The sequence below is a fragment of the Rhinolophus sinicus genome, chromosome 5 (genome assembly GCF_057876585.1).
Source record: "Rhinolophus sinicus isolate RSI-liver-muscle chromosome 5, RSI-T2T, whole genome shotgun sequence".
In the NCBI taxonomy this organism is placed as follows: Eukaryota; Metazoa; Chordata; class Mammalia; order Chiroptera; family Rhinolophidae; genus Rhinolophus; species Rhinolophus sinicus.
The window spans coordinates 34,105,117-34,130,180 of NC_142505.1; the positions used below are offsets into that span (position 1 = coordinate 34,105,117).

The 25,064-nt window shown below is 47.8% G+C and overlaps 1 protein-coding gene across 2 annotated transcripts in view; it reads right to left on the bottom strand.

Annotated features, from left to right (window-relative positions):
- The window catches only part of KY (kyphoscoliosis peptidase), a 47,186-nt gene extending 24,485 nt beyond the window's left edge, over positions 1–22,701 (bottom strand). The window contains exons 1-5 of one of the 2 annotated variants that reach the window (XM_019748076.3): positions 22,442–22,701; positions 19,208–19,270; positions 15,448–15,510; positions 4,218–4,292; positions 2,347–2,409 (exon numbers count right to left, since the gene is read on the bottom strand). In XM_019748076.3, the coding sequence (XP_019603635.3) occupies positions 2,347–2,409; positions 4,218–4,292; positions 15,448–15,510; positions 19,208–19,270; positions 22,442–22,577 (400 nt within the window). In that variant the 5' untranslated portion in view covers positions 22,578–22,701. The remainder of the gene's footprint in view (positions 1–2,346; positions 2,410–4,217; positions 4,293–15,447; positions 15,511–19,207; positions 19,271–22,441) is intronic. The other variant, XM_019748083.3, reaches the window with a different exon arrangement.
- Positions 22,702–25,064: the final 2,363 nt, after the last annotated feature.

The window sequence follows — 25,064 nt, forward strand, 5'->3', positions numbered from 1 at the left end:
TCCCAAGAAAGCCAAGTGTTCTGACAACAGGCACCCAAAGTACTGTGGGGAGGCTGCTGAGGGAGACTGCACCCCAGAATCACTCATCTTTGTCCAGCTTTTTTCATAGAAAGCCTGGACACAGGACAGGCCCAGTCTGCTCCTGCAGGGCTAATGGACCAGTGGTCAGACCTACTGACGGATGGGCAGCAAACCCCTATTCAGCCCAGAAGAGATTCTGGGCTCTGGCAGGGCCCTTGATATTCAAGCCCCCCTGAGCCAAGCTGACCCAAATTAGGCAAGCTGGGTGGCAGGACAGGGAGTGGGTGAGAGGAGGATGGGGCCACAGGGGCATTGATCCCTGACTCACGTGGACCCACCCAACACTCAGCATGCCATCTCAGGAGCCTTTTGGGGGCGTGAGGGGTGCTGGTGGGGCCCCAGGGTGCAGCAGCAAGCCTGGGGAGAGTAAAGTGATGCGGGAAAGTGCCTAGTGGTGCCACAGAAGGCCTGGTTCTAGTTGGGACCCGACCTCCACCTCCCTGGGGGTGCTGGACTCAGCCACTCGGCCTCAGGCACATCTATACGGGGCACCTGGGAGAATGAATGAGATGACGGTTCATGTGGTAAGGTCAGCGTTCCTCTGTTCCCTGTAGTGTGCAGAATGGAGGTTTTCAGCCAATAAGTGCAGGAGCAGGGCTCTGAAGCCTCTGTGCCAGTGCATTTGCCCACATCCCGCGAGGGTTGTGAGAGTTCCCTACCTTGGTGCTACAGACCCAAGAGATGTGGTGAAAAGGTGGGGAGGGTGTGTCACCACCAGCTCTGGGCTGAGCTGCTCCATGACCCACACTGCGCCAGCAATGGATGAGGGCTAATGCCAGTTGGTTAGGGAGATAGTCAAGTTTAGCCATCAGGAGCTGGTCACATGGCTCCTTCTGCATTTCCCTACTGCTCTAAGGTCCCTTCCTTTTAGGATCCAGGCCTTCTTCCTTCTCAGCCCCAGGCTGGATTTGGCACCTTCCCCAAGGCCACCTCACACTGCTCCCTTGCTCCCTGCTGCCACATGGCAGCAGCCCCTGGGGGGTTTGGTCCTTTTGGCCTGAAGCCTCTGACTGGGTTCTCACCATGTCATATGTTCTGACATATCCAGGATCTGAAGGCTGTTCTTCTCCTAAGAGGGGACAGGGTGTGTGGTGGGCAGGGAGCTGTGCAAACCCTACCTGGGGTCTCACCAGCAACGTAGCATTTTCTTTCTTCATTTTCTTCTCCTTCTGCAATGACTAAGACATTTCCTGGACCCCCCGCCGCCTGCAGCCCTACATTAGAGCTCCCTTGAAACCCAGCACCATCGTGGCCTCCCCTCTGCTGCCGAAGCCGGGACTGCTTGTCTTCCATTGCTTAGGTCACCATCAGTCCCTATCTTGCGTGGTCTGAGGGCAGCCCTGGCCCAGGAGGGCACAGAGACAGGGTGGCAGGCCCTCCTGAGCATCCCCACTTCTCAGTGCCCTCTCCCTTCACAGATCTGGCTCCTGCCACTCTTTGACAAGGGCCATCAGGGTGACCTAAGTGGATATGAAGGGGACTTACATATTGAACAATTTCCACTCAGTACAGATCTGCAAATGAGGTCACCCTACTCCCATTTAGAAGAAAGATGGCATTTCTAAAATGGGTCTGAAAACCCTATTACTAGTTCTACCTTTTCTTGGTTCCACTTTACAATATCTAAACATTAAAAATACCCAGAATGATTTATGCCTCATTAAATTTACCTTCTGAGCAGATTATGTAAGATCCAAATACAGTTTTCCACAAATACATTTAAAATGCCAGTGACATTAACTAAATTATTCTAAATTTAAAGTAAAACAATGGGAAGAAATGCCAAGCTGTACCAAACCTTAGATGCCATGTCATCTACCGAGGGAGAAACTGAGGCCCAGGGAAGGTGAGTGAAGAACAAAAGCAGGGTTCAAACCCAGGCCATCTATCAGCCCTTTCAGGGTTTCTTCCTCTGCCCCACTCTGCTTATTCACACTCCACCTACTTTATGGACGCTTAGACTTCATTTAATGTTAACATAATGCTGGATTCTGCTTTTAATATGTTTCCCGTAATGGACTGCCTTGTTATTGGTGGGGTTTCTGCTTTAACTTCAGGTTCATAGCTGGTGAGGGAGCTGCCCCTCGCGTCCATGGCAGACACTGCTAGTCAGTCACGATACTCCTCTCCCCTGAGCCCAGAGGTGGTCCCAGACTCTCAGCACAGTGCCCTAGGGAGCCATTTTCAATTGACTGGCATTTCCCCGTGAGGCTAAACCAATTCCCCGTTTCACAGAATGGCCCCTGAGAAGGCCCTGCAACTTACCGTGGGCATCTTTCCCTCCAGGCTGCCGGGGTCTTGTGTTTCCATTTTTATCACCCTGTAAACCTACAATATCCCAAAGGTCAGAAGTAGAGACACTTCAGAAGAAATAGAAATGCAAGCACAGATGATTCTCTGGGTGGGGGTCCTTGCTGCTAACCCACTCTCCTTCTCACAGCCTTCTTATTTCTATCCCCTGGACTCTGGAATTGCTCTGGCTGCTGGAATTGCACTGAACTTCCTGGTGGGGCAAAGGGAACCAGGGATGCATGACAAGAAAGACACCTACAGTCTGTGAGCCGAGGTAGCATTTCCTCCGACAGCAACACTTTAGATTATTCAGTGGGTCTGCCTGGAGCCGGCTGCTCCTGCCCTTCCCTACATTCTCCTGCCATCTTGGAACACAGCTGGGGATGCTAAGAGCACCAGTGAATTCGTACCAGAGAATTCACTGGACAAGAGAATCCCAGAACAAGAACTGACCATGGACAGATATGGAAGGGGGGCGAGGGGAAGGTGGTTTGTATGGAGCTGAAACCCAGGTCAAGTAATTATTAAACTATTCCTTGGGAATGTTCAAGGGCAATCAAATCCTATAAATCCAGGACTGTTCAGGCAGAATGGTCGCCAATAGCTATTTGACTCCATGGGCAGCAGGAGAGGAACTCTTCCTGCTGATTTGAAACCAGGTCAGGAAGATGTGGGTCCCTGATGAAACCAGGAGAGCTGGGGTTGGGGTGCCAAAGCAGGTTGTTTTATGCACTTGAAGCCCACTGTAGGTTGTAAATATAACAATGAAAGGTTGCAATGCATGTAGGCCATTCTGAGACACAACGGACCTTTTCTTTCTTGCACCTATATTTTGTTTTCATCTACATTCTTTGGTAGAGTAATGGGGGTTTAGAATAGTAGCTAGTATTTATTGTGTACTCACTACACCTGGCTTATGCTTTATACTGACTATCTCATTTAACTTCATAAAAATCCTATGAGGGACACTGAATTATTTCCTTCCTTTTATAGATGACGAAACTGAGTTTAAAAGAAGGATTAAGACCCTTGCCCAAGACACTCACAGAGCTGAGATCTGAATCCAGGCAGTTGACTCCTAGGGCCTGTCACCTCTACACCTGATTGCCCTCCTGAGAGCCTGACTGCTGAGGGCTGCAGGACCAGGCGGCCATGGAGGGCCTGCCTTGGCTTACTGAGTGTACACTGCCCACTCAGTCTTGGCTGTTCTGCAGCCTCCGTTCCCTGACTGGCACTTGCCCAGGCCCCTATTTAGGCACAAGATGGAGAGATGCAGGGAAAGGACCCAGAAGGGAATGGAGGAGACAGCAGGGCCCTGGGTCGGGGCTTGTGCCCTGCGCTGAAGGCAGCCAACTCTGGTGGGTAAGAGCACAGGCCTCAGTCAGACCTGGGGTCTGACCCTCTTCCTAGTTGGTCACTTAGGCAGTTACTTCACCTTTGTGAGCCTCACTTTGCTGATCTAAAAAGTGGGGGTAATAACGGTATGTGTCAAAAGGTTAAAAAGTTAATAAATGTAAAGAACTTAGCATTGTGCATACTACTTTTTAGGCAGTCAATAAATAGTATCTAAAAACAACAACAATACTCTTATGATGAAATTCATCTTTAGCTAAATGCTTTGTGTTACCCACGCCTAATTGCAGACACTCAAGAATAGTGGTTATTGGGTATGGATAAGAAAGAGAACCCCCAGCATGAGCTGTCATGCCTTTGCTTCTTACCAGTGTGGAGGTCCAGGTCACTCCTCTCCTCATCCCAGAAGACGCCCTAGCTGGGCTCTGGCCCATTGAATTGCCCTCAATCCTCCCTGCCAGCCCTCCACACATGAGCAGCTCTGTACGTACGTTTAGCCAAGGAGAACTTCTTGAGTAGCTGGGGCATGGCGTCTTGAGGGTGGACCTCCACAGTTAGCTGTGTCCCTGCAAAGGAATAGGAGGCGACATCCTCAGCCTGATTCTGCTAGGAAAGGATACAATGTCTCACGACAGATGTTTGAACAACAAAACACAATTGGTTTTACAGCTTTCTTTTGAATACACAAGTAATTCTTTTTTTGAAAAAGCAAAGAGAAAAAAGCAAGCAGACAGTGAGTTCCCAGATCCGGCCAGACTGAGTAAGCATATTCCATCTTGTCTTGCTCACTAAATGCAACTATAAATATTGGAAAGAATGCGTGGGGCAATTATTTGAGGACTATGGAAGTGATACAAGGCAAATTGGGGAAGAAGATTAGAATATAAAGCGTCACCAAATTGGCAATGAGTTTACCATTCCCCTCCCTCTATGGTATTACCTAGATTGAACTCAAAGGAAGCCCCAAACCCAGAAGTGCACAATGGATGCAGAGAAAAAGTGCTCCAAGAGAATTCAGGAACTTGAAGATAGATCACTAGAAAGCAACCAATATGAAGAACAGGAAGAAAGAGTGAACAGAGCCTCAGAGACCTGTGGGACAATATCTAAAGGTCTAACATTCATGTCATTGAGATCCTAGAAAGAGAGGAAAAATAGTATGGTGCAGAAAAAATATTTGAAGAAATAATGGAAGAATAATCAATGAAATAGAAAGCTGGTTCTTTGAAAAGATCAGTAAAATTAATAAATCTCTAACCAGATTGACAAAAAAGAAAAAAGAAAAAAAAAAAAAGAAAGAAAAAAGACACAAGACACAAATCAGAAATCAAGATACCAATATCAGGAATGACATGGGTGATATCACTACAGACCCCATATGTATTAAAATAACAATAAGGAAATACAAACAAATCTATGTACATAAATTCTACAACTTACATGAAATAGACCAATTCCTTGAGAGCTACAAACTACTAAAACTCACCAAAGAAAATCTGAATGTTCCTATATCTATTTTTAAAATTAAATTTTTAGTTCAAAATCATTCAAAAACATACAAATGCCAGGAAAATTCTAACAAACATTTAAAAAGAAATAACACCATTTTCTTCTCAAGATACTTTAGAAAACAGAAGAGTAGTGAATAATTCATACCCGTTTTATGAGGCTAGCATTAATCTGATACTAAAACCAGACAAAGATAGTATAAGAAAAGAACACTATAGATTACAATTACTTATGAACACAAAAATCCTCAACAAAATATTAGAAATTTAGTAAAAGAAAATTTAGTAAAATAAATATAGTAAAAGAAAAATACACCACAACTGAGTGTGGTTTATTTTGGGAATGCAAAGCTGGTTCAATATTTGACAACCAGTGAATGTAATTTACCATATTAGCAGGCCAAAGAAGAAAATCCCATGATAATATCAACTGAAGCAGGAAAAGGCATTTGACAAAATTTAGTATGATAAAACCTCTCAACAAACTAGGAATAGAAGGAAAACTCCTTAATCTGAAGTAAGGCATCTACCAAAATTCTACAGCTAACAGCATGCTAGCATGGTGAAAACGAAATTCTTCCCCTCTGGGATTGGTAACAAGGCATGGATGTCTGATCTTACTGCTCCTAATAAATACAGTACTGGAAGTCCTACCCAGTGCAATAAAAGAAATAAGAGTCACATAGATTGGAAAGGAAGAAATAAAATTTTCCTTATTCACAGATGACATATCTACATGGAAAATCCCGAGTAATCTGCAAAAAAGACCCTAGAACTAATAAGTTTAGCATGGTCACAGGATACAAGATCAGCACTCCCAAATTAATTATATACATATTGGCAATTAGTAATCAGAAATCAAATTTTAAAATTAATATTTCCTGTAGCTCCAAAAATTGAAATACTTAAGTATAAATCTGAAACAAATGTGCAGAAACTGTATGTTATAACCTACAAAAACAAAGGATCATCCAAGAATACTATGAAGGACTATATGCCGCCAAATTCAATAACCTAGAAGAAATGGACAAGTTCTTAGAAACATATAGCCTTCCAAGGCTGAACCATGAAGAACTGGAAAATCTAAACAGACTGATCACCAGTAATGAAATTGAATCAGTCATCCAAAACCTTCCCAAAAGCAAAAGTCCGGGACCAGATGGCTTCACTAGTGAATTCTACCAAACCTTCAAAGAGGATCTAATACCAATCCTGCTCAAACTCTTCCAAAAAATTGAAGAAGAGACAGTACTCCCTAACTCATTTTATGAGGCCAACATTACCCTGATACCAAAACCTGGTAAGGACAACACAAAAAAAGAAAACTACAGACCAATATCTCTGATGAATACAGATGCAAAAATCCTAAACAAAATTCTATCAAATCGAATGCAACAATGCATTAAAAAGATTATTCATCATGACAGAGTGGGGTTCATCCCAGGGGCACAAAGATGGTTCAACATACGCAAATCCATCAATGTGATACATCACATAAACAAAATAAAGGACAAAACCATATGATTATATCAATTGATGCAGAAAACGCATTTGACAAGATACAACATCCATTTATGATTAAAACACTTAATAAAATAGGTATAGAAGGAAAATACCTTAACATAATAAAGGCCATATATGACAAACGCTCAGCTAATCTCATAATTAACGGTGAAAAACTGAAGCCCTTTGCTCTACGTTCAGGAACATGACAGGACTGTCCCCTATCACCTCTGCTTTTCAACGTAGTGTTGGAAGTCCTTGCCAGAGCAATCAGGCAAGAGAAAGAAATAAAAGGCATCCAAATTGGGAATGAAGAAGTTAAATTGTCACTCTTTGTAGATGACATGATGCTATATATAGAAAACCCTAAAGACTCCACCGAAAAGCTCTTAGAAACAATCAACGAATACAGTAAAGTTGCCGGCTACAAAATCAACGTACAAAAATCCATTGCATTCCTAAATACTAACAATGAAATCTCAGAAAAAGAAATAAAAAACCACAATTCCTTTGGCAATTGCAGAAAAAAGAATAAAATACCTAGGAATAAACATAACCAAGGATGTGAAAGACCTATATGCTGAAAACTATAAGACATTTTAAAAAGAAATTGAAGAAGACACAAAGAAATGGAAAGACATTCCGTGTTCATGGATTGGAAGAATCAACATAGTTAAAATGGCCACATTACCCAAAACGATATACAGATTTAATGCAATCCCCATCAAAATCCCAATGGCATTTTTTAAAAAGAAATAGAACAAAAAATCATTAGATTTGTTTAGAACCACAAAAGACCCCAAATAGCCAAAGGAATATTAAGAAAAGAGAACAATGCTGGAGGTATCACACTTCCTGACTTTAGCTTGTACTACAGGGCTACAATAATCAAAACAGCATGGTATTGGCAGAAAAACAGACACATAGAACAATGAAATAGAATTGAGAACCCAGAAATAAAACCACATAAATATGAACAGATAATTCTTGACAAAGAAGCCAAAAACATACAATGGAGTAAAGACAGCCTCCTCAATAAATGATGCTGGCAGAATTGGAAACCCACGTGCAAAAAAATGAAACTGGACTGCTATCTGTCACCATGTACCAAAATTAATTCAAAATGGATCAAAGACTTAAGCATAAGACCTGAAACAATAAACTGCATAAAAGAAAACATAGGTACTAAACTTATAAACCTTGGGTTCAAAGAGCATTTTATGAATTTGACTCCAAAGGCAAGGGAAGTAAGAGCTAAAATAAATGAATGGGACTATATTAAACTTAAAAGCTTCTGCACAGCAAAAGAAACCATCGACAAAATAAAGAAGCAACCAACAGAATGGGAGAAGATTTTTGCAAACAGTACTTCTGATAAGGGGCTAATATCCAAAATATACAAGGAACTCATGCAACTCAACAACAAAAAAACAAACAACCCAATTGAAAAATGGGCAGAGGACCTGAAGAGACATTTCTCCAAAGAGGACATACAAATGGCAAATAGACATATGAAAAAATGCTCAACATCACTAATCATCAGTGAAATGCAAATAAAAACCACAATGAGATATCACCTCACCCCAGTTAGAATAGCTATCATCAACAAGACAAATAGTAACAAGTGTTGGAGAGGCTGTGGAGAAAAAGGAACCCTCACGCACTGTTGGTGGGAATGAGATTGGTGCAGCTGCTATGGAAGGCAGTGTGGATGGAGGTTCCTCAAATTAAGAACAGAATTACCATATGACCCAGCAATCCCTCTCCTGGGTATCTACCCAAAAAATCTGAAAATATTTATCCATAAAGACACGTGTGCTCCAATGTTCACTGCAGCTTTATTTAGGTGGCCAAGACATGGAAACAACCAAAATGTCCTTCGATAGATGAATGGATAAAGAAGTTGGACTATTTGTGAGAACATGGATGGATCTTGAGATTATAATGCTAAGCGAAATAAGTCAGACAGAAAAAGCAGAGAACCATATGATTTCACTGATATGTGGTATATAAACCAAAAACAACAAAAGAACAAGACAAACAAATGAGAAACAAAAACTCATAGACACAGACAATAGTTTAGTGGTTACCAGAGGGTAAAGGGGGAGGGGGGTGGTAGATGAGGGTAAGGGGATCAAATATATGGTGATGGAAGGAGAACTGACTCCGGGTGGTGAACACACAATGGGATTTATAGATGATGTAATACAGAATTGTACACCTGAAATCTATGTAACTTTACTAACAATTGTCACCCCAATAAACTTTAATTAAAAAATAAGAAAAACCTACAAAAAAACCCTACAAAATATGATCAAACAAATTAAAAAAGACAGATAAATCGGGAGAACATTGCCAAGTGGCCAGCTCCTTAAATTGAGCTATAGATTTAATGCAATTTTAATCAAACTCCTTGGAGATTGTAGATATAGGCAAGATGATTCTAAAGTTTAGATGGAAAGTTACAGCAACTAGAGTAGCCAAACCAATTTTGAAAAACAAAAAGTCGGAGGACTCTAACTATCTGGTTTTAAGATGTACTAAAAGCTACAGTAATCACGACAGTGTGGTGTTGGCAAAGGGATAGAGACATAGATCAACAGAGCATAATAAAGAGTTAAGAAATAGGCCCACGCAAATATGGCAATTTGATTTTTTTACAAAAGTGCAGACAATCCAACTAGAAAATGGGTAAAAGAACAGATATTTCACACACACAAAAAAAAAGATGGAAAATAAGCACATGCAAAGACATTCAACATGATTAGCTACTAGAATGTGTAAAACCATAATGAGATATCGAACCTATTAGACGAGCAATAATAAAAAAATAGTGATAATACTATATGCTGATAATATTGTGGAGAAACTGGATCTCTTGCACATTGCTGGTGGTATTGTAAAATGGTACTGCCACTATGGAAAATAGTTTGGCAGTTTCTTATAAAACAAAACATAATAGATAACAAATGACCCAATGATTGCACTCTTGGAGAGAAATAGAACTGTGTATGTTCACACAAAAACCTATATACAAATGTTTACAGAAGCTCTATTCATAATCACCTCAAACTGGAAACAACGTAAATGTCCTTCAATGGGTGAATGGATAAACGCCCTGTGGTACATCCATATCAAGAAATACTTCTCAACGATACAAAGAAACTCTTAGGAGGGATGGGAGGATGTGACTACAAAGACTCGCACAAGAGATATTTTGGGGTGACAGAACTTCTCTGTGCTCTGTGGTTACATAAATGTATGCATACTCGTAGATCGCCAATGCACTCCCTGACATTTGATTTTTATCCATCCTTTAGCAGCAAAGACTTCCTGTGTGTCTTCCTGTGATGCCTGAGGCCTGGGCCTGTTCTCCTTTTTCTTTTCACTGTCCACCTGAAGCATTCTGAGGTGTTTTCCAAAGGGGATACCAAGCTGTACTTAGCTGCAAAATGCCTTGTGAAAAAAATGAATTGAGAAACATGCCCACTCTCTCCCCTTTTGTAAGACGAAATGCACAATGCTCTGAGAAGTCCTGCAGCAAAGAAGCCTATCTGACCCAGTATTATTTTGTCAAACACAAGTTGGAAAATGCTAGACTGGAACAATCTCCAGTAGCTTAGAGAAGCTGCAAAACTGAACAACTTGTTGGTTTAGGGTTCAACAACCAACCTCTTCACCAAACTTCTTTTAACATCCAGGAATTTCCAGCCACTCCTAATTCAGCCATATCTCTTTGTCAAAGAACTAGGGAGCTGACAAACAAACTATTGTTAAAGCCTTTCCAAGGGTGGGTGTTGAGGCAGTCTCACGTGCTGAAGGCAGCCCTGGACACGAAGCTCCACCCCTCACTATATCTAATCCCTTCTCTCCTTCCTCTTCTCTCTCCCCTGTTGGACAGGAACTGATGTCTAATATTCTCCTGAGCCCCACTTCCTGGCCTCCCTCAGTGGGGTGCTGCTGACCAGTACTCTCTTGAGGAAAACAGCATGGCTCCTGGCCTCGCTGATCTGTGTGAGAGTGTGATCCCACTCTCATTTCCAGGTGTGTAAGGGCACTTCTGGGCGGCTTCTGTACCCCAGGAACTGGGTCTGGGCCTGCTGTTCCCAGGTGAGCAGCTTTCACAGTGTAGTCCCATGCTTCTTAAAGGTGTGAGTGACGTGGTAAGTTGGCTGACCATAGCATGCCTGTATCAAATAACACTTAATTTAAGGGAAACAATTAATTTGACCAATCTCCAATGACAGTGGAGGAACATCACTTGGAGCAAAATTTAAAATAAGACCTAAACCCTAAGTACCGACACCATTATGTCAATCTTAACAGTCATGATCAAACCCAACGGGGACGCTTCCTGGGTCTTTAGGTCACCTGGCTGTCTCTCTCACCGGTACCCAGTTCTACCACTTATCACCTGCATTCAGCGTGTGAGACTACCTCAACACCCACCCTTGGAAAGGCTTTAACAGTCGTTTGTTTTTCAGCTCCCTAATTCTTTGACAAAGAGATATGGCTGTATTGGGAATGGTTGGAAGTTCCTGGATGTTTCTGAATAACATTTCCGAAGCTGCGGTTCTGTCTGTCTCAGTGAACGTGAATCACTGATTATTTTCTGCTAACCCTAAGAAGTGGCTCCTAGGCCTTTCCCCCAGATGCTATTGGCTCTGCTTCCTTTTTTCTACCCTCTCAGTAATGGAGATGTGGAAGGTGAGCCCAAGCATGTCCCTGGTGTACTGCCTTGGTTTGCCTCTTACCCAGTCAGGAGAGATCGCCCACCCGACAGCTTCTCTCTGCAGGTTTGACTCAGGATTTGTCTAAAGGTCTAATTTGCTCAGAATGCCTAGTGCAGGGATGGCAAACAGATTTTGTGGTGCTCATTAACTCTCACTGATTGGAAGTGGCTGCCTGGAGCATTAATCAATTAACAAAGACTGTCAGGCATGGGTGTGTACGAATGTGAGTGTACACACACAAGTGTGTGTAGGGAAGGAGGGATTCATATCAGGTATCTGCCATCACGACTTAAGATCTTCTTTAACTCTTTTCATAACTGGCTGCTACATTTACAACCTTGATTCTTGGCCTTGGACTATTTTCCTGTGGTAGCTGAGCACCAGGAAACCTCAGCTAAAACATTTGTAATTTAAAAAACATCCTTAAACAGACTCTGGCTAGTTTTCTGCTCAGGGTGCAGTAGACAGCTTTAGTGCAGGACGTGGTGAGCTCTGACATCCTAGGAAGAGCATGTTGGATGATGATGGGACAGTCCAGCCCTGTAGATGGCTCACGGGGTTCTGCTGGACACAGTATGAAAGCCTCACTCAGCAGCTCTAGTTATGAGATGACAACTGAGTGTGCCAGAGCTCAGGGCTGAAACCCTTGGGGCACCAGCCAGGATGTGTGATGAAGGGTGTCTCTTGCAACCTTAACTGACCCGGCTTCCACTGGGCTCTTGAAAACACAGGGGCATTCACGATTCTTTCTGCAGAGTGGAGCTCCATGCGGTTGTCCCAGGTCTGGAAATGTGGCAGTTTGACCTATGCATGTGTGATCAAAGAAGGCACAAAGTGTCTGCGTGGGGATAAGTGTGGAGGACTTGGAAGGATGGAAGCCTCAACAGAAAACTGCTTAAGAATAACTTTCGAGGCCTGAAGTCTAGGGAGCACTTTCCTCTCGTTCAATCCACACACCCGTTACAGATTCTTCTGAAGCCCCTTTCCACATGAAGATCCAAGATTCTAACAATCTTTTGTTGCCTATTGTATCAAGTCTACCATTGAATGACAAGGTGAGGAGGAGAGGAAAAAGCTTAACCATTCTGAACGACAAGTTCTGATTGAAATCTTGGAATTTTTGTCCAGTGGAGAGGTGTAGGGGGACCAGTACCCAAATCAATCCCCCACCCCAGAGTGGTCCCTGCTCTGTATAGAACAGGGCGGTATGGTGGAGTAGGTAAGCCCACTGGCTTTGGAAGCACGCAGACATGGGCTTAACTTCCAGACCTGGCATGTGCCAGCTATGTAACTACAGGCAAGTTACTAAAACCTCTCTGGCCTCATCTTCCCCATCTGTAAAACGGGGGTGATAACCTATACAGAAGGTGGTTGTGGGATTAAATGAGCTGAACCACAAAAGGTGCTGAGGTCACTGACTGGCCCACACCAAGGGCTCCTCCTGGTGCGCTGATCTTATCGTGACATAAAAAGCTGCTGAGAAATCTCCTCTGAGGGCTGGTGTGGTTCACAGAACCAAGCTCATGAGTTTTGAGGCTCCTTGGTGGCGTAGGAAAGTGGCACACAGAATAATGATGCCCCTGGTCACTATTATCCAAAACAGCAGGTACATGATGGCTTGGCACCTTAAGACTCAGGCCAAATCTGAATTCTTCACATTCCTTCCCTAAAATGCTCCTCCGGTATCTCCTCCATCTCCTGCCTAAGGTCCCAAACTTGAGTCTTCTCTTTCTAGACATCTCAAATCCACACCATGGGAAAACCTCTCTTGCCTGGATTATCACGCTGCCTCCTAAGGGGTCTTCTTGCATCTACCCTTGCCTATTTCTGTTTATTCTCCATCCATTGGGACTCTCATATCTCAGACCATCTATGGTGTCCAATCACATTCAGATTAGAAACCAGCATTCTGAGGGTAGCCTTGTAGGCCTTAAAAGATCTGCCGTGTCCTCCCTGATTCATCTCTGTTACCCCCACCTCGCCCACCCCTTCCAGCCACAGTAACCTGCTCCCTGCTTCTGCCTCATGCCCTCATGTCCTCACGCCAGGTGCTCCCTCTGCTGGAAGTTCTTCCCCAGATGCCTGCCTGCATGGCTTGCTCCCTCACCTCCTCCCTCGCTCAAATGTCACTTTCTCAGGGAGGCCTTTCTCACTATTCTATTTTAAATTGTTCCCTGTGGTAGCTGCATAATGGCCCTTCAAGGGGCCATTATGGGCCAATTAGGACATCCATGTCCTAATTCCAGGAACCTGTGAATGCTGCCTTACGCACCAAAGGGGACTTTGCAGATGTGCTTAAGTTAAGGATCTCGAGATAGAAAGATCATCCTGGATTATCTGGGTGGGCCTAGTGTAATCACAGGATTCTTATAAAACAGAGGCAGAGGGGGATTTAGTTACTTATACGTAGAGAAGGCAACGTGACCATGGAAGCAGAGAAGAATGGAGTGATGCAGCTACAACCCAGGGGGTGCCAGTAGCCTCTAGACATGAAAGAGGCAAGGAATGGATTTTTCCTCATGAGCTCACCCTGCTGACATTTCAACGTTAGCCCAGTGAGACTGATTTGAAACTTGGGATCTCTGGAACTATTTGAGAGTAAATTTGTATTAAGTCCCGTTTGTGATCATTGTTATAGCAGTCATAGGGCACTAACACATACTCACGTGCACACACACCCACCCCCTATTCTCCTTCCTGCTTTAGCTTCTCCTCCAGCTGCATCTGACACCTGTATTTTACTTGTTGACGTCATCTGCCTCACTGAAGTGTCAGTTCCACAGGGACAGGAGCCTGTGTCTGTTTTGTTCTTTGACGGATCCCCAGTGCCTGTGTCAGGAGCAGCTTTACATGGAATGAGTGGGTTGGTATCAGTGTAGACTCTGGCTAGGCTCCCAAAAAGGGGGAGCCCTTTTCTTGCTGTGGCTCAGCCACCCATAGGACCCTACTGGGCTGTCCCATCCTGACCTACATGAGGCTCCATCCTTCTTGTAAGATGCCGAGGCCATCCTCTTTCCTACCCTCTGGAAGCCGTGAATGCTGGGAGGTGGCATGTGAGTGGCACGCATGAGCCAGGGTGTGGTGTGCCAGGTGCAGCTCTAGGGACTAGCAGGCCTCATCCCCTCCTCCCACCCCCATCTGCCTGTGACACAGGAGGGGCAGTGCAGGACGGAGGTTTGGCCTGACTGTCCGGCTCGGAGACAACTAAGCCTCAATTTCTAGTGTACTAACAGGGATAACATCATGACCCCATCACGGGATGTGGCTAGAACTAGCCAGTGAGATAAGTGGTTAGTAACCTACTCTCATTTTAGCGAGATAACACTTGTTCTTATTTGGTGGCCAGTTGTGTGCTGCTAGTTCATTTTGGAGAAGCAGTGGGGCCTGGGCTTGTCCTTATGATGCCCAAGGTGGGTGGCAGGTAGCAGTCTGCCCACCAAGTGGCTCTGGGGCCTCTCCTGGAGCCGCATTCCCAGGAATTCTGGCCTAAAGGCTGCAAGGAGAGCTGGTTTCTTCGAGCTGGAACCAAGTTGACAGGCACTTCCTACGTGCGCGTTTCAGAGAGAATTTCCCTGAGGCTTTGAATTCTCCAGGACCTCCAGAAGCCTCCTGCTTCCAGGGAGACACCACAGTCCCCTGGATGTCATCAGATCATCTCCTTACAGGTTAGGACAACAGTGCTGAGAGCGCCGGTGGTGAATTCTTAGGGCTGAACCTGTGAGAGCTCTCACGTACCAGGCCTTGGGTCTTTAATGCAGAGTAGGAAACTGAGGCCGGAGTGGGGACACCTCTAAGCTGGTTTTGCCTCCAGCCACAGCAGTGGAGCCCTCCTGCTCCACATGAGCCAGTGGGGGCAGCTGATTTCTCGGGGCGGGGGGGTGGGGGTGGAAGCAGAGCTGTGTGAAGGTTAAGAGCTGAGGCTGTCTCTGGCACACAGGAGCTGGAGAAGCGGTCATGGCTAGTGGCAAATCCCTTACCTTGGTTGTCGTAGGAAGTGATGACCTGGGTCTGCTGAGGGAGCTGCTTCTCTGCCAGGTTTCCTATTTAAGGAAGACAGAGGGACCTGCAGTGACCACTGGGATGACAGTGGAATTTTCCCCAGGCAGAGCTGGGAGCTGAGTGCATCTGCAAGAAAGGCAGGCTGATTGGGGCCAAGCTCATCCCAGGCCTGGCTTTAACACATGCACGCCCCTGTGTATACCCCACGCCATGCACACGTGGGAATCAGCACATTTACACACCTGAACGCAGAGGCAAATGACTGGGAGGCCTGCATACACATGCTCAATACTTCTCGGCAGGTGCCAGCACAGGAAGCTGGGGACACCTCCATGGGTTAAGTAGCCACAGCTCCAGACTTTGGTGTTGCCAGGTACAATCCCCGAAACTGCCTGGGACGCCTGGCATTCCCACCGTTGTGTGGAGCAGGCTGAGAGGGTCCTGTCCTGATTTTCCAGTTGAGGGTTCTGCAGCTTGGACTCGTTAACTTTTTGTCAGACCCTGTGACCAGGGAGAGTCAGACCCGGGACTTGAACCCCCAGTCTCCTGACTCCTAGCTCAGCCTTCACCTCCGTCTGAGAAGAATTGGGGGCAGCCTGCCTCCTACTCCAGCCTAGGACTTGGGGTGACTTGCAGTTTGGTTCAGTTTCACAAACATTTGCAGGGCACTCACTAGAGAAATGTATGTCCCTGGGACACAGAGCTGTCCTGAGCCTAGTGGGGTCAGGCTGCTGTGGAGAGATGCCCTATTCCTGCCATAGAATATGAGCGGGAACCCACAGGCTTACCTGCCCCTCCTATGGGAGGCATCACCTTTCATACATTTCTCCCTTTACAGCGGCTGTGAGGGTCTTGTCTTGCTGAGGTTGCCCTTGAATCTCTCCTTCAGAGGGGGAATGGGAAGGGCTGGGAAGGGCTAGGGTTGTGGCAGCCGGAGGTTCTGCCACTGCTACCACTCTGGCCAGCCATCTTCTCCTCTGGCCTCCCACTGGTTTGCAGAAAGGCTGCACTGGTCCCAGGTGCCCACTGGGACCAGTGCCTGAGCCTGGAAACCAGCATGCCTCTGGGGTGCTGGCCTGACCAAGTTCCATTCGGATGACATCCTTTTCGCACCCAACCAGATCTGCTATCAGTGCTTCTCATGCCTGGGCCCAGACAGAAGCCAGTCATGGTGGGTGGGTGAGGCACTGAGCTGGGCTGGGCTTGCGATCGACCTGGCAAGGTCTTGCCTTGGAGAAGCCTGCCTGCTCCAGCCTTCTCCTATGAGCAGGCCAGCCAGGACCCTTAGACCGCGGGCTGCGATAGGTTGGTCGGCCGAGGGCCAGGTTCACAGATGCTCCACCCCAGGGTCATGTGGTATTCTGGGTTGGAGCTCCAGGCCAGACTCAGGCTAGGACAGGGAGGCCACCTCCTGTGGACACAACTGGCTGCATTTCTGCTCGGCTGGCCGATGGGGGAAACAGGATCTGGGAAGGGAATCCTCAAGGAGGGCAATTAGCTGGCATAGCTGCTGTGGGGTATTTATAGTCAGGGCTGCACAATTGGTTTCCCTGTAGCTGTGGGGCGTCAGTCCCCGTGCTGCTAGGCAGACTTCAGCCAGGTCCAAGGAAAGCAGCCAATCACAGCAGGGGAAGCCCGTTGCTGGGCAAGCCGGGAAGGGTGGCTCAGCCCAAACACCAGCTGCTTGGAAAAGTTTGCAGCACTCCAGGCTCCCCTCACCCTGTCAATGCCCCAGCCCAAGGAGTGTACAGGCAGCAAGAGGGGGCACATATGCCCCTTTGGACCACCCCATGCTCAGCCATTTTCATGCACACTCCACCAGCACAAGCCTTCAGCTGCTTCCTTCTCGGATGAACTTGCCACCCAGTTTCCAGGGCTGGGCTGCCAGCTGGTTACCAGGGCTGGGTGTCTTGAGCACCAGCAAGGCAAGTATGTATTCACAATCTCGCCATCAGAAAACACAGAAAGAAGCTATAATTTTAATTTCTGCCCAAGGCAAGTGTGACATTTGAAAAATAAATAAAATTTTACTCTAAATTACACATGTTGGTGGAGTGGTGGAACCATTATCTTTTCTGGGTTCAAGACCTCTGTGGAGCTTCTCTCCAGCCCTGCATTTACCCAAAACTCTCAATTTGTGCAAGAACTACTTTAATCATCCTCTTTATCAGCTGACACATTATACTGAGACCCACTCCCTGTCTTTTAGAAGAGTCTTGTAATACTGACTGTGTCCCTTTGTGTTTTGTTGTGTTTTCCCAATAAACTTCCCCCAAACCAGGAACCTTGAAGATGGTGAAAAGAGGATAAATTCAGTATATTTCAATCCTCTCCTGATGTGATAGCATGCCCGAGAAGACAGGAGATGAATTTCAGACAACTCAGGCAGGGTAAAGGGACTACAGCAAATGAGGATGCCGTGTCTCTTCCCTCCTACTGCGTCGTCTCACTTGCCCACTTGCCCATGCATTTCTGTGGCTGACAGGTCTCTGGAGGTATGATTCTTATTTAATTCTCATGAGCCTTCAGCACAGTTTCACTAACTTTGGTGTCTGCTTCAGTAGAGCTAGAGCGGGAGCACAGCGAGATTAAGGAAGCCATCTTGTCCATGCGTGCAGGTCAGCTGGGACTCAGAGGGGTGGTTCCTAGGGGTGTGTGTCTTGAAGATGACATATTGCCATCTCTTCACCTCTAGGATGTTGAGACTGAACTGCAGTGAATGACATTATGATTGCAATCATTTTAATGTAACCCCATGAGGGCAGGGGTTCTTGACCGTATTGCCCACTGTTTCATCCCCAACAATTAGAACCTTACCTGGCACAAGGTAAGCACTGTTGACCTTTACTGAAGTAATGGATGGATGAGTTTACTTTTAGAACTTCATCCTTCCCTTCTGTTATTGTCACAAGGATAGCAGAACATAGCTGTTCAGTCTTGTTCCATTGCCGTCTTGTTTCCCCATTTATGGAAGGTGGTTCCTTCACACTGGCATTTGATGAGTCAGTCATCTGACCTGGGGTCTGACTGAGACCCCTACTGGGGCTCTGTGAGTAGAGGTCTGATTCTTATTAGAATTCTCACATGCCCACAGTATAGTTACCCTGATGTTTGTTCCTGGAGGCTGGGCTAATGAATCTCTGGAGGGCACAGAATAAGGCCCAGTATAGTTGGTCCTTGCATAGAATTCTCAGAGGATCCTGGGCCTGTAGGGCGACAGGCACCTGGCACCAGGGAGAGGAGGCTTTGGAAGCCGACTTCTCTCAGATTTTATTGTATTCTGGGTCCCAGGCCAGTAGGGAGCCATTGGCATCTCCCAGGCCTTAAGTAATACCATCCTAAGGCAGGCGCTGTCCTCTCCATTCAGAAAAACTTTCAAAAGATGGATGACCTGCACGATGTGAGTAGCACCACCTCTGTGGGAACCCACCTTATACCTCATCATCCAAATGATGCCAAGTCCTTCCCTACAGCTCAACCAGTGAACAAGTGGTAACTCAATCCTATGACATTGCCTGCTCCCCCTCCAGCCTCCAGGAAACCAGGGGACCTGGTGCCATGGAAAACTTTCCAGGGTCACAGTGGCCTCAGAGGCCTGGCTGAGTCATGAGCAGCCACTTTCTGAATGGTTAGATGTCTACAGTCAGTCTTCAAACAAGGGAAACCCAGTGCTTCCAGTCATTTCTCAACGTGTTGAATTCCAGAGATTAAAAAATAAAATGAAAAGAGAGAATTTACCATACAGGTCATTTTCTTCTAATTTCTGCCATTTCCGGATTCCGTTTCCGATGCTTTGGAGTCCTGTGAAATAACAAGGACTGGCATGAGGCTCTCTGGGGTGCTGAGACCCAGGCCCAGTGAGTGATGAGCAGCAGGTACAAACGTTTCTGGGTTAAAGTGGGGCTGGGGGAACTTGGTTCTCCTGGGATCTGAGGGAGGCTGCCCGTGAATGAGATGCACTTGGGAGCATGAATGCAACCTTTAACATTTAAAACATTTTAAAAATATATTAAAACAGGAGTTTTCAAGGGTGGCGGGGTTGGTTATTAGGATCATCCAGAGAGAATTTTTGCAATACAGAGGACCGTTTTTCACTCCCATGTCTCCACTGCGTAAATATGGAAGCATGATTACAGAAAATGTTTGCCATTCATTTTGCCTGCCTATTTCTGTGTGTGCCTAATCTCTCACTTTTAGAGTCTTGATGTGGAGTGGGGGGTGGGTAAAGACGGCCTATCCTTTTGGGAACTGAAAGTGATAGCTGCCTGCTCTCTCAGCCTCCCTTGCAGCTAGAGCATGGATGTGTGTGGCCTAGGCCTGGCTGGTCAGTGGCACCTGTGTCCAATTCCGTCTTGGGACCTGATGAGGCAACAGGGCAGGGAAGGGAAGTATGCATGGTCTCTCTTTTTCTCTCTCTCTGGTGCTGGCTGGAAGTGGTGGCTGCAAGGTCGAGTTCCTGGCACAGAGCTGTCATACGTTCTGGCAGTGGGAGAAGCTGCAATGAAATCAAGTTCCTGGTGTGAAAAGAGCACCTCGTGCTCCCTGGTGACAGTGGAGTTTTCCTCACCAGTCCAGTTCTACTGTGCAGCTTATGGTGCTGTTCCTGGAAGCTCAGCCTCAAGCCTGGTTCTCCAGCTCTTTCAACCATTCCGAGACAACCCCAGTCCCTCTTTTCTGCAGAGCCCTTCACAGTCAGGGTCTGGGACTTACCACTTGGAACCCTCACTGACCGTGTTGTGGAGTTGAATGCATATGTCACATTGACTTTGGAGATAAAACCTAAGACTCTTTCAGACCTGGTGCAGGAAGCTTTAGGCTGCTTCCTCCATGGCCAGAGGAATACCTGAGAGGAGTTGAGGGCCTCCAGGCACAGTTTTGAGAAGCACTGCTCTAAGGCAATGGCTGGGAAAATACTAAGGCCCTAGAGGAAAGGGGAGAGAGCACCAGTGGCCTTGCAGCCCAAGTCTCCTGGTGCACACGCTCCTTGCCTCCTGTCCTTCTGAGTCTTTGCTGCTACAAGGGCACAGCAGAAAGCCACCTGGTCACATCTTTACTCAGTCCTCTGCATGGTAACAGTAACTGAGCTCAGGCCCTCTTTTGCAGAGCTGAGGACCTGGAGTGGGTAGGAGACAGGAGGAGATGCCCGGAAGTGGGCATGGGCATGTTTTGGATTTTGTGCACCAACACAAAGAGGCCTTAGAACAAGCTAGTCTTGCTCAGCGTTTCCCCTCCTAAGGCTGCGTCAGCCTGCAAGCTGGTTTAGCCAGGGGTCTCCTAGACATCACCACTGCCCAACAGTTCTTGGAGTCTGTGCACCCTCCCTCTTCTCTTTCTGATGAAAATCTCTGGAGAAAAATATCAGCAAAAGGGGCTCACAAGCAGGGTCTTTTTTCCCTGAGTCACAGTCCAGTCATGAGTGTGAAGGACGTTGCTCTGGAGTCATGCAGGGTTTGTGGTAGGTGTTGAACACCTCCCGTAGCACTCCTGATCCCTGGCATTCTCGGGGCTTCTCTGTGTTCCTTGCCCTTTCTTTCTAGTGACAGAGCCTTTAGGAGAGATGTGATCAGAGCAGGAGAGGGAGGTGGGGACTCCTGGACTGATGCAGAGCTGGGCCTCCTGGGGGCCCTCTGGCCATGTCGCATACTGTGGGAGGCCTTCTGGACTGTTGTGTGTAGTAAAGCAGTCTCATTTCTATCAAGGAGCTGATGGTTTCTGCCCATTTCCTCGTTACAAATACCTCGGGCAGGCATTTTCCGTTTTTCCTGGAGCAGCTCTGAGAACTAACCAACCAACGAACCCAGACAACGGCTGGTCCCTAAATTCCTCCTGAGACTGGAGTATCTGTCAACATTCTCAGCTCTCCAGAATCTATTTCTTTCCCCTGCCTGTCTCCCCAAGGGGTCACCAGGAGCTGTGGGGCAGCTCCAGCCTTTTCAGCTGGTGGGGCAAAGCCATCCACGGCACCATTGCTTCAGTGAGGCAGGTAGAAAGTGAATGTTCAATGTGTATAGAGGCTCTGGGGACAGAAGAGCCAGGGCAGACTCCTAGGAACTCCGGGGCTGGAGAGGCGGTGGGAGGCAGGAGTCATTTGACTGCGTGGACTGTCAAGCATCACGCCCACGACACTGGTGCACTGTCAGCCTAGTGCATGCGAACACCACTCCGCCAGGGTTCGCGAGGGCTTCCTCCTGGACCCAGGACCCAGAGGTTCCCAGACGTCTGAGGGGCTGATTTAATCTCCATTATTACCCATCTGTAACCTCTTCACGTTGTGTCCTCTCCTCTGGAGACTATAGAAGCCTAGGACCTGCTTTCCACAATCACTCTATAAACAGCCACTTTATTTTTCCAGTCTACCCTTCCCCAAAAAGTCCGTAGGAAAGTAAAATTAATAGGAAAGTTAAGGTGGGGAGAATAGATTTCAAACCTAACCTTACCCAAGTCTGTGTACCCTTTACACTTGTTATGCCTTCTGTAAGAAGTGCGGTGAGGACTCAAGAAAGGGAAACTGAGGCCGCGACTTGTGCAAGGACACCAAGGGAGCTCCCCAACTTCAAGTCTGACTCAGCACACAGATTTCCCCGGGTCCCCTGCACCCTGCATGTGCCATGTGGGGAGCAGACTTCAGCCACCCAGGGGTGAGGCCTGAGGCTCTGGCGCTCTTCTTCCAGGGCATCTTCCAACCCTGATCTGCACCCTTTAACAAGTGGCTGGAGGAAACTGGCTGCCAGGAGTGACAGAAGCACCCACAGGCCTGCACAGGGAGTCAACCCGGGGCCCGGGGCAATCACGGGCTGCGCGTTGCCATGGGACGCCAGAGCCGCAGCGTGGAGGCGCACCCAGCCATGGGGAGAGGGTCTGTGTCGCTGACCTCGTTTGGGGGCGTATAGGGGCGCCCTGCGGCGAGTGGGCCCTTAGGCGAAGAGGCCGAGGTGCCGGGGGCCGCCTGGGGTCGGGCCGGGCGCACTTTACCTCCTCTGCGCTGAGGCGGCGCGCCCGGGTCCGCCTGCTGGTCGGAGTGCGTGCCCTGCGCAGTGCGCCGCTTCTCCGAGTGCACGATCAGCAGCATGTCGATGGACACAGCATTGCTGTCCTTCTTCAGCTCCATGGTTCAACCTCGCTCCACGCCGGCGCGCCGCGGCCGCTCGCGAGGCTGCCTGCACTGCAAATGGCCCCGTGCGCGTCGCTGCCCGGCGCGGGAGCCGGCGAGGGCGCGGGAGAGGGCGCTCCCCCGTCGCCGAGCCGCTGCGCGCTGCGTTTCGCTGACTCTGCCAAACACGCCATTAGGGCCCGCCCGGGAGTGCGCTCCTCTAATGAAGTGTCTCTAAGTCACCTTTGAAAGGAAATCCCGGCGGAGCCCAGACCTGCTCCGAGGCCACAGCCGGCAGAGGCCACCCGCCCCAGAGCTTCCCGCCCCGTTCCCCTGCCTGCCGCCCCCTGGTCCCTGATTCCAGGGCTGTCCTCTGGCGGGTCAGGCGCGCCTCATCCCCGCCATCTCCGGGGTGGGTTGGGGGTTCCCCGAGAGGGCCCTAAGCAGACCTTCTCTGAAAGCCATAGCAAATACAGAATCACACAGAGCTGTCAACAGTGAGTCAATTCAGGAACAGGGAAAACAGCAAGCGGGCTCCAAACTGAATTGCAAAGTTGTGTTGAAATTGGCCAAGTTTGAGTTTTGGCCCCACTCCTTCCCGGTGTGGGTTTTGGAGGTTTACAGCTTCCTTTCTAAGAAGGAGATGGATGGAGTATTGAGGTGAGACCCCCTCACCCCCATTATGGCCCCATCAGAACTTGGAACATGCCCACTGGGTATCAACTGAACAGTTCTCTGCCTGAAGTGAAAGTCTTTGGCCTGCAGTGAAAGTCTTAACATCTCTGTTCTTTCTGGAAGCCTGGCTTCTGCCCAGTGGGGAAAGGGGTAGGAGGAGAGGACAGGGCTGGAGCGCAGGGAGCAGCCTGCCTGCTGTAGGCAGGGAGCCGGACCTGAGAGCCCATCTATTTTTAGCTGGGCTTGGCCTGCCCAGCCAACAGCAGCAAGGCCTTTGGCTCTAGATCTCAGAAGTGTTTACAGCGGCATCTGCCTGGTAGCCCTTGGCACGGTGGGCTCACCCTGCCTGAGCCAGTTCCCTAACTTGAGTTTCCACCATTAATAAATGCTGAGCACATGGACGCCTTTGCTCTAAAACCCTCCCCACTTTGGAGTGTCTTGACCTCACCTTGCAGCATGGTCCCTGCGAGCTCCTTTGTCCCCCTTCGAGGCAGACTGTATTACATAGGCTTGGGTTCCAGTCCCAGCTCCAACACTTGCTGCCTGTGTGACCTTGGACAAGCCATCGCCCCTCCATTTCCTCACACATGTCATGGGCATCATACAAATTCTCCAGGGCTGTTTTGAGAATGACATGCGGGCGAGGTACCTGGTGCATAGTGAGTGATCTCCAAATGGTAGCTGTCATTCTTCACCTCATTTTAAGGGTGAGGAAAAGAAGCGATAGGTAAAGCGACAAGTCAATGATGGAGCTGGGGGTCACACAGCTGTACCCTCAGACTCTGAAAATGTTTCTCTGCTGACTGAGGCTCACAGTTTGGCTGTCTGTACAGGTGGCTGCCTCATTGCATCACCGTTGCCCCCTCGCCCACTGAGCATCTGATGCAAGAGGTCACTGACTTCCATAAGTGTTGAACTGGAGTCCCTAGAGAGTTGAGCCGAGGGACCAGTGAAGGTAGGTGGCTCCCAATGCAGGTGTCCTCATGTAGTGAGTTCAGTCCTCTCCTGTCCTATCTGTACACACACACACACACACACACACACACACACACACACACACACACACAGATGGTTGGGAGGTTGGCTAAGCCTGGCTGCTGTCTAGGTGGCTGGGAAAGTCAGAACTATGGATTATTCGAAGCTCCTGGGGTTGGAGATTGCTTAGGCACCTCTTGTGTACCCCCATCTGACCTAGGACAATGTGGACTACCTCCTTGGAGGGTGCAGATCCCAGCAGAAGCTTCTGTGCAAAACCTCTCCTTACTGGATGGGGCTGAGTGGGCGGTGGGAAGCGGAAGCTCCTTTATCTGAAATTCATGTTCCCATTTCCCTCGCCCCCTTACTCCCCTGCATCAGAGTATCTCTCTTAGGACCTTGCTCACCATGGTGTCACTTCCCAGAGCTGCCTCTGGAGAAAGAGATGATGACCTGGGGGCGTACCAACCAGAGGATGCCTAGAAACGGATCCTTTGGAGCAGGACTTCTCATCTGTGGCACTGTGGACATTAGGGGCCAGAGAGCTCTGTGTTTAGGGGGATGTCCTGTGCATTGAAGGATATTTAGCAGCATCCCTGGGATCCAGGTTCTGGGCAGCATTGGGATTCAGGATCAGCAGCATCTCCCAGAGCAGTTAAGGCGACATCGCCCGTATTTGAAGGGCTTGCCCCAAAGCAGTGTTCTCACTGTATTTTTGTTCCCCCAGAAACATATGTCAACATCTGGAGACATTCTGGGTTGTCGCAACTGGGAAGTGGGTGCTATCAGCATCAGTTGAGGAGACCTAGTGGCAGTGACAGTAGTCAAAAGTTTGTGGTCAAGTGCATTTAGCAG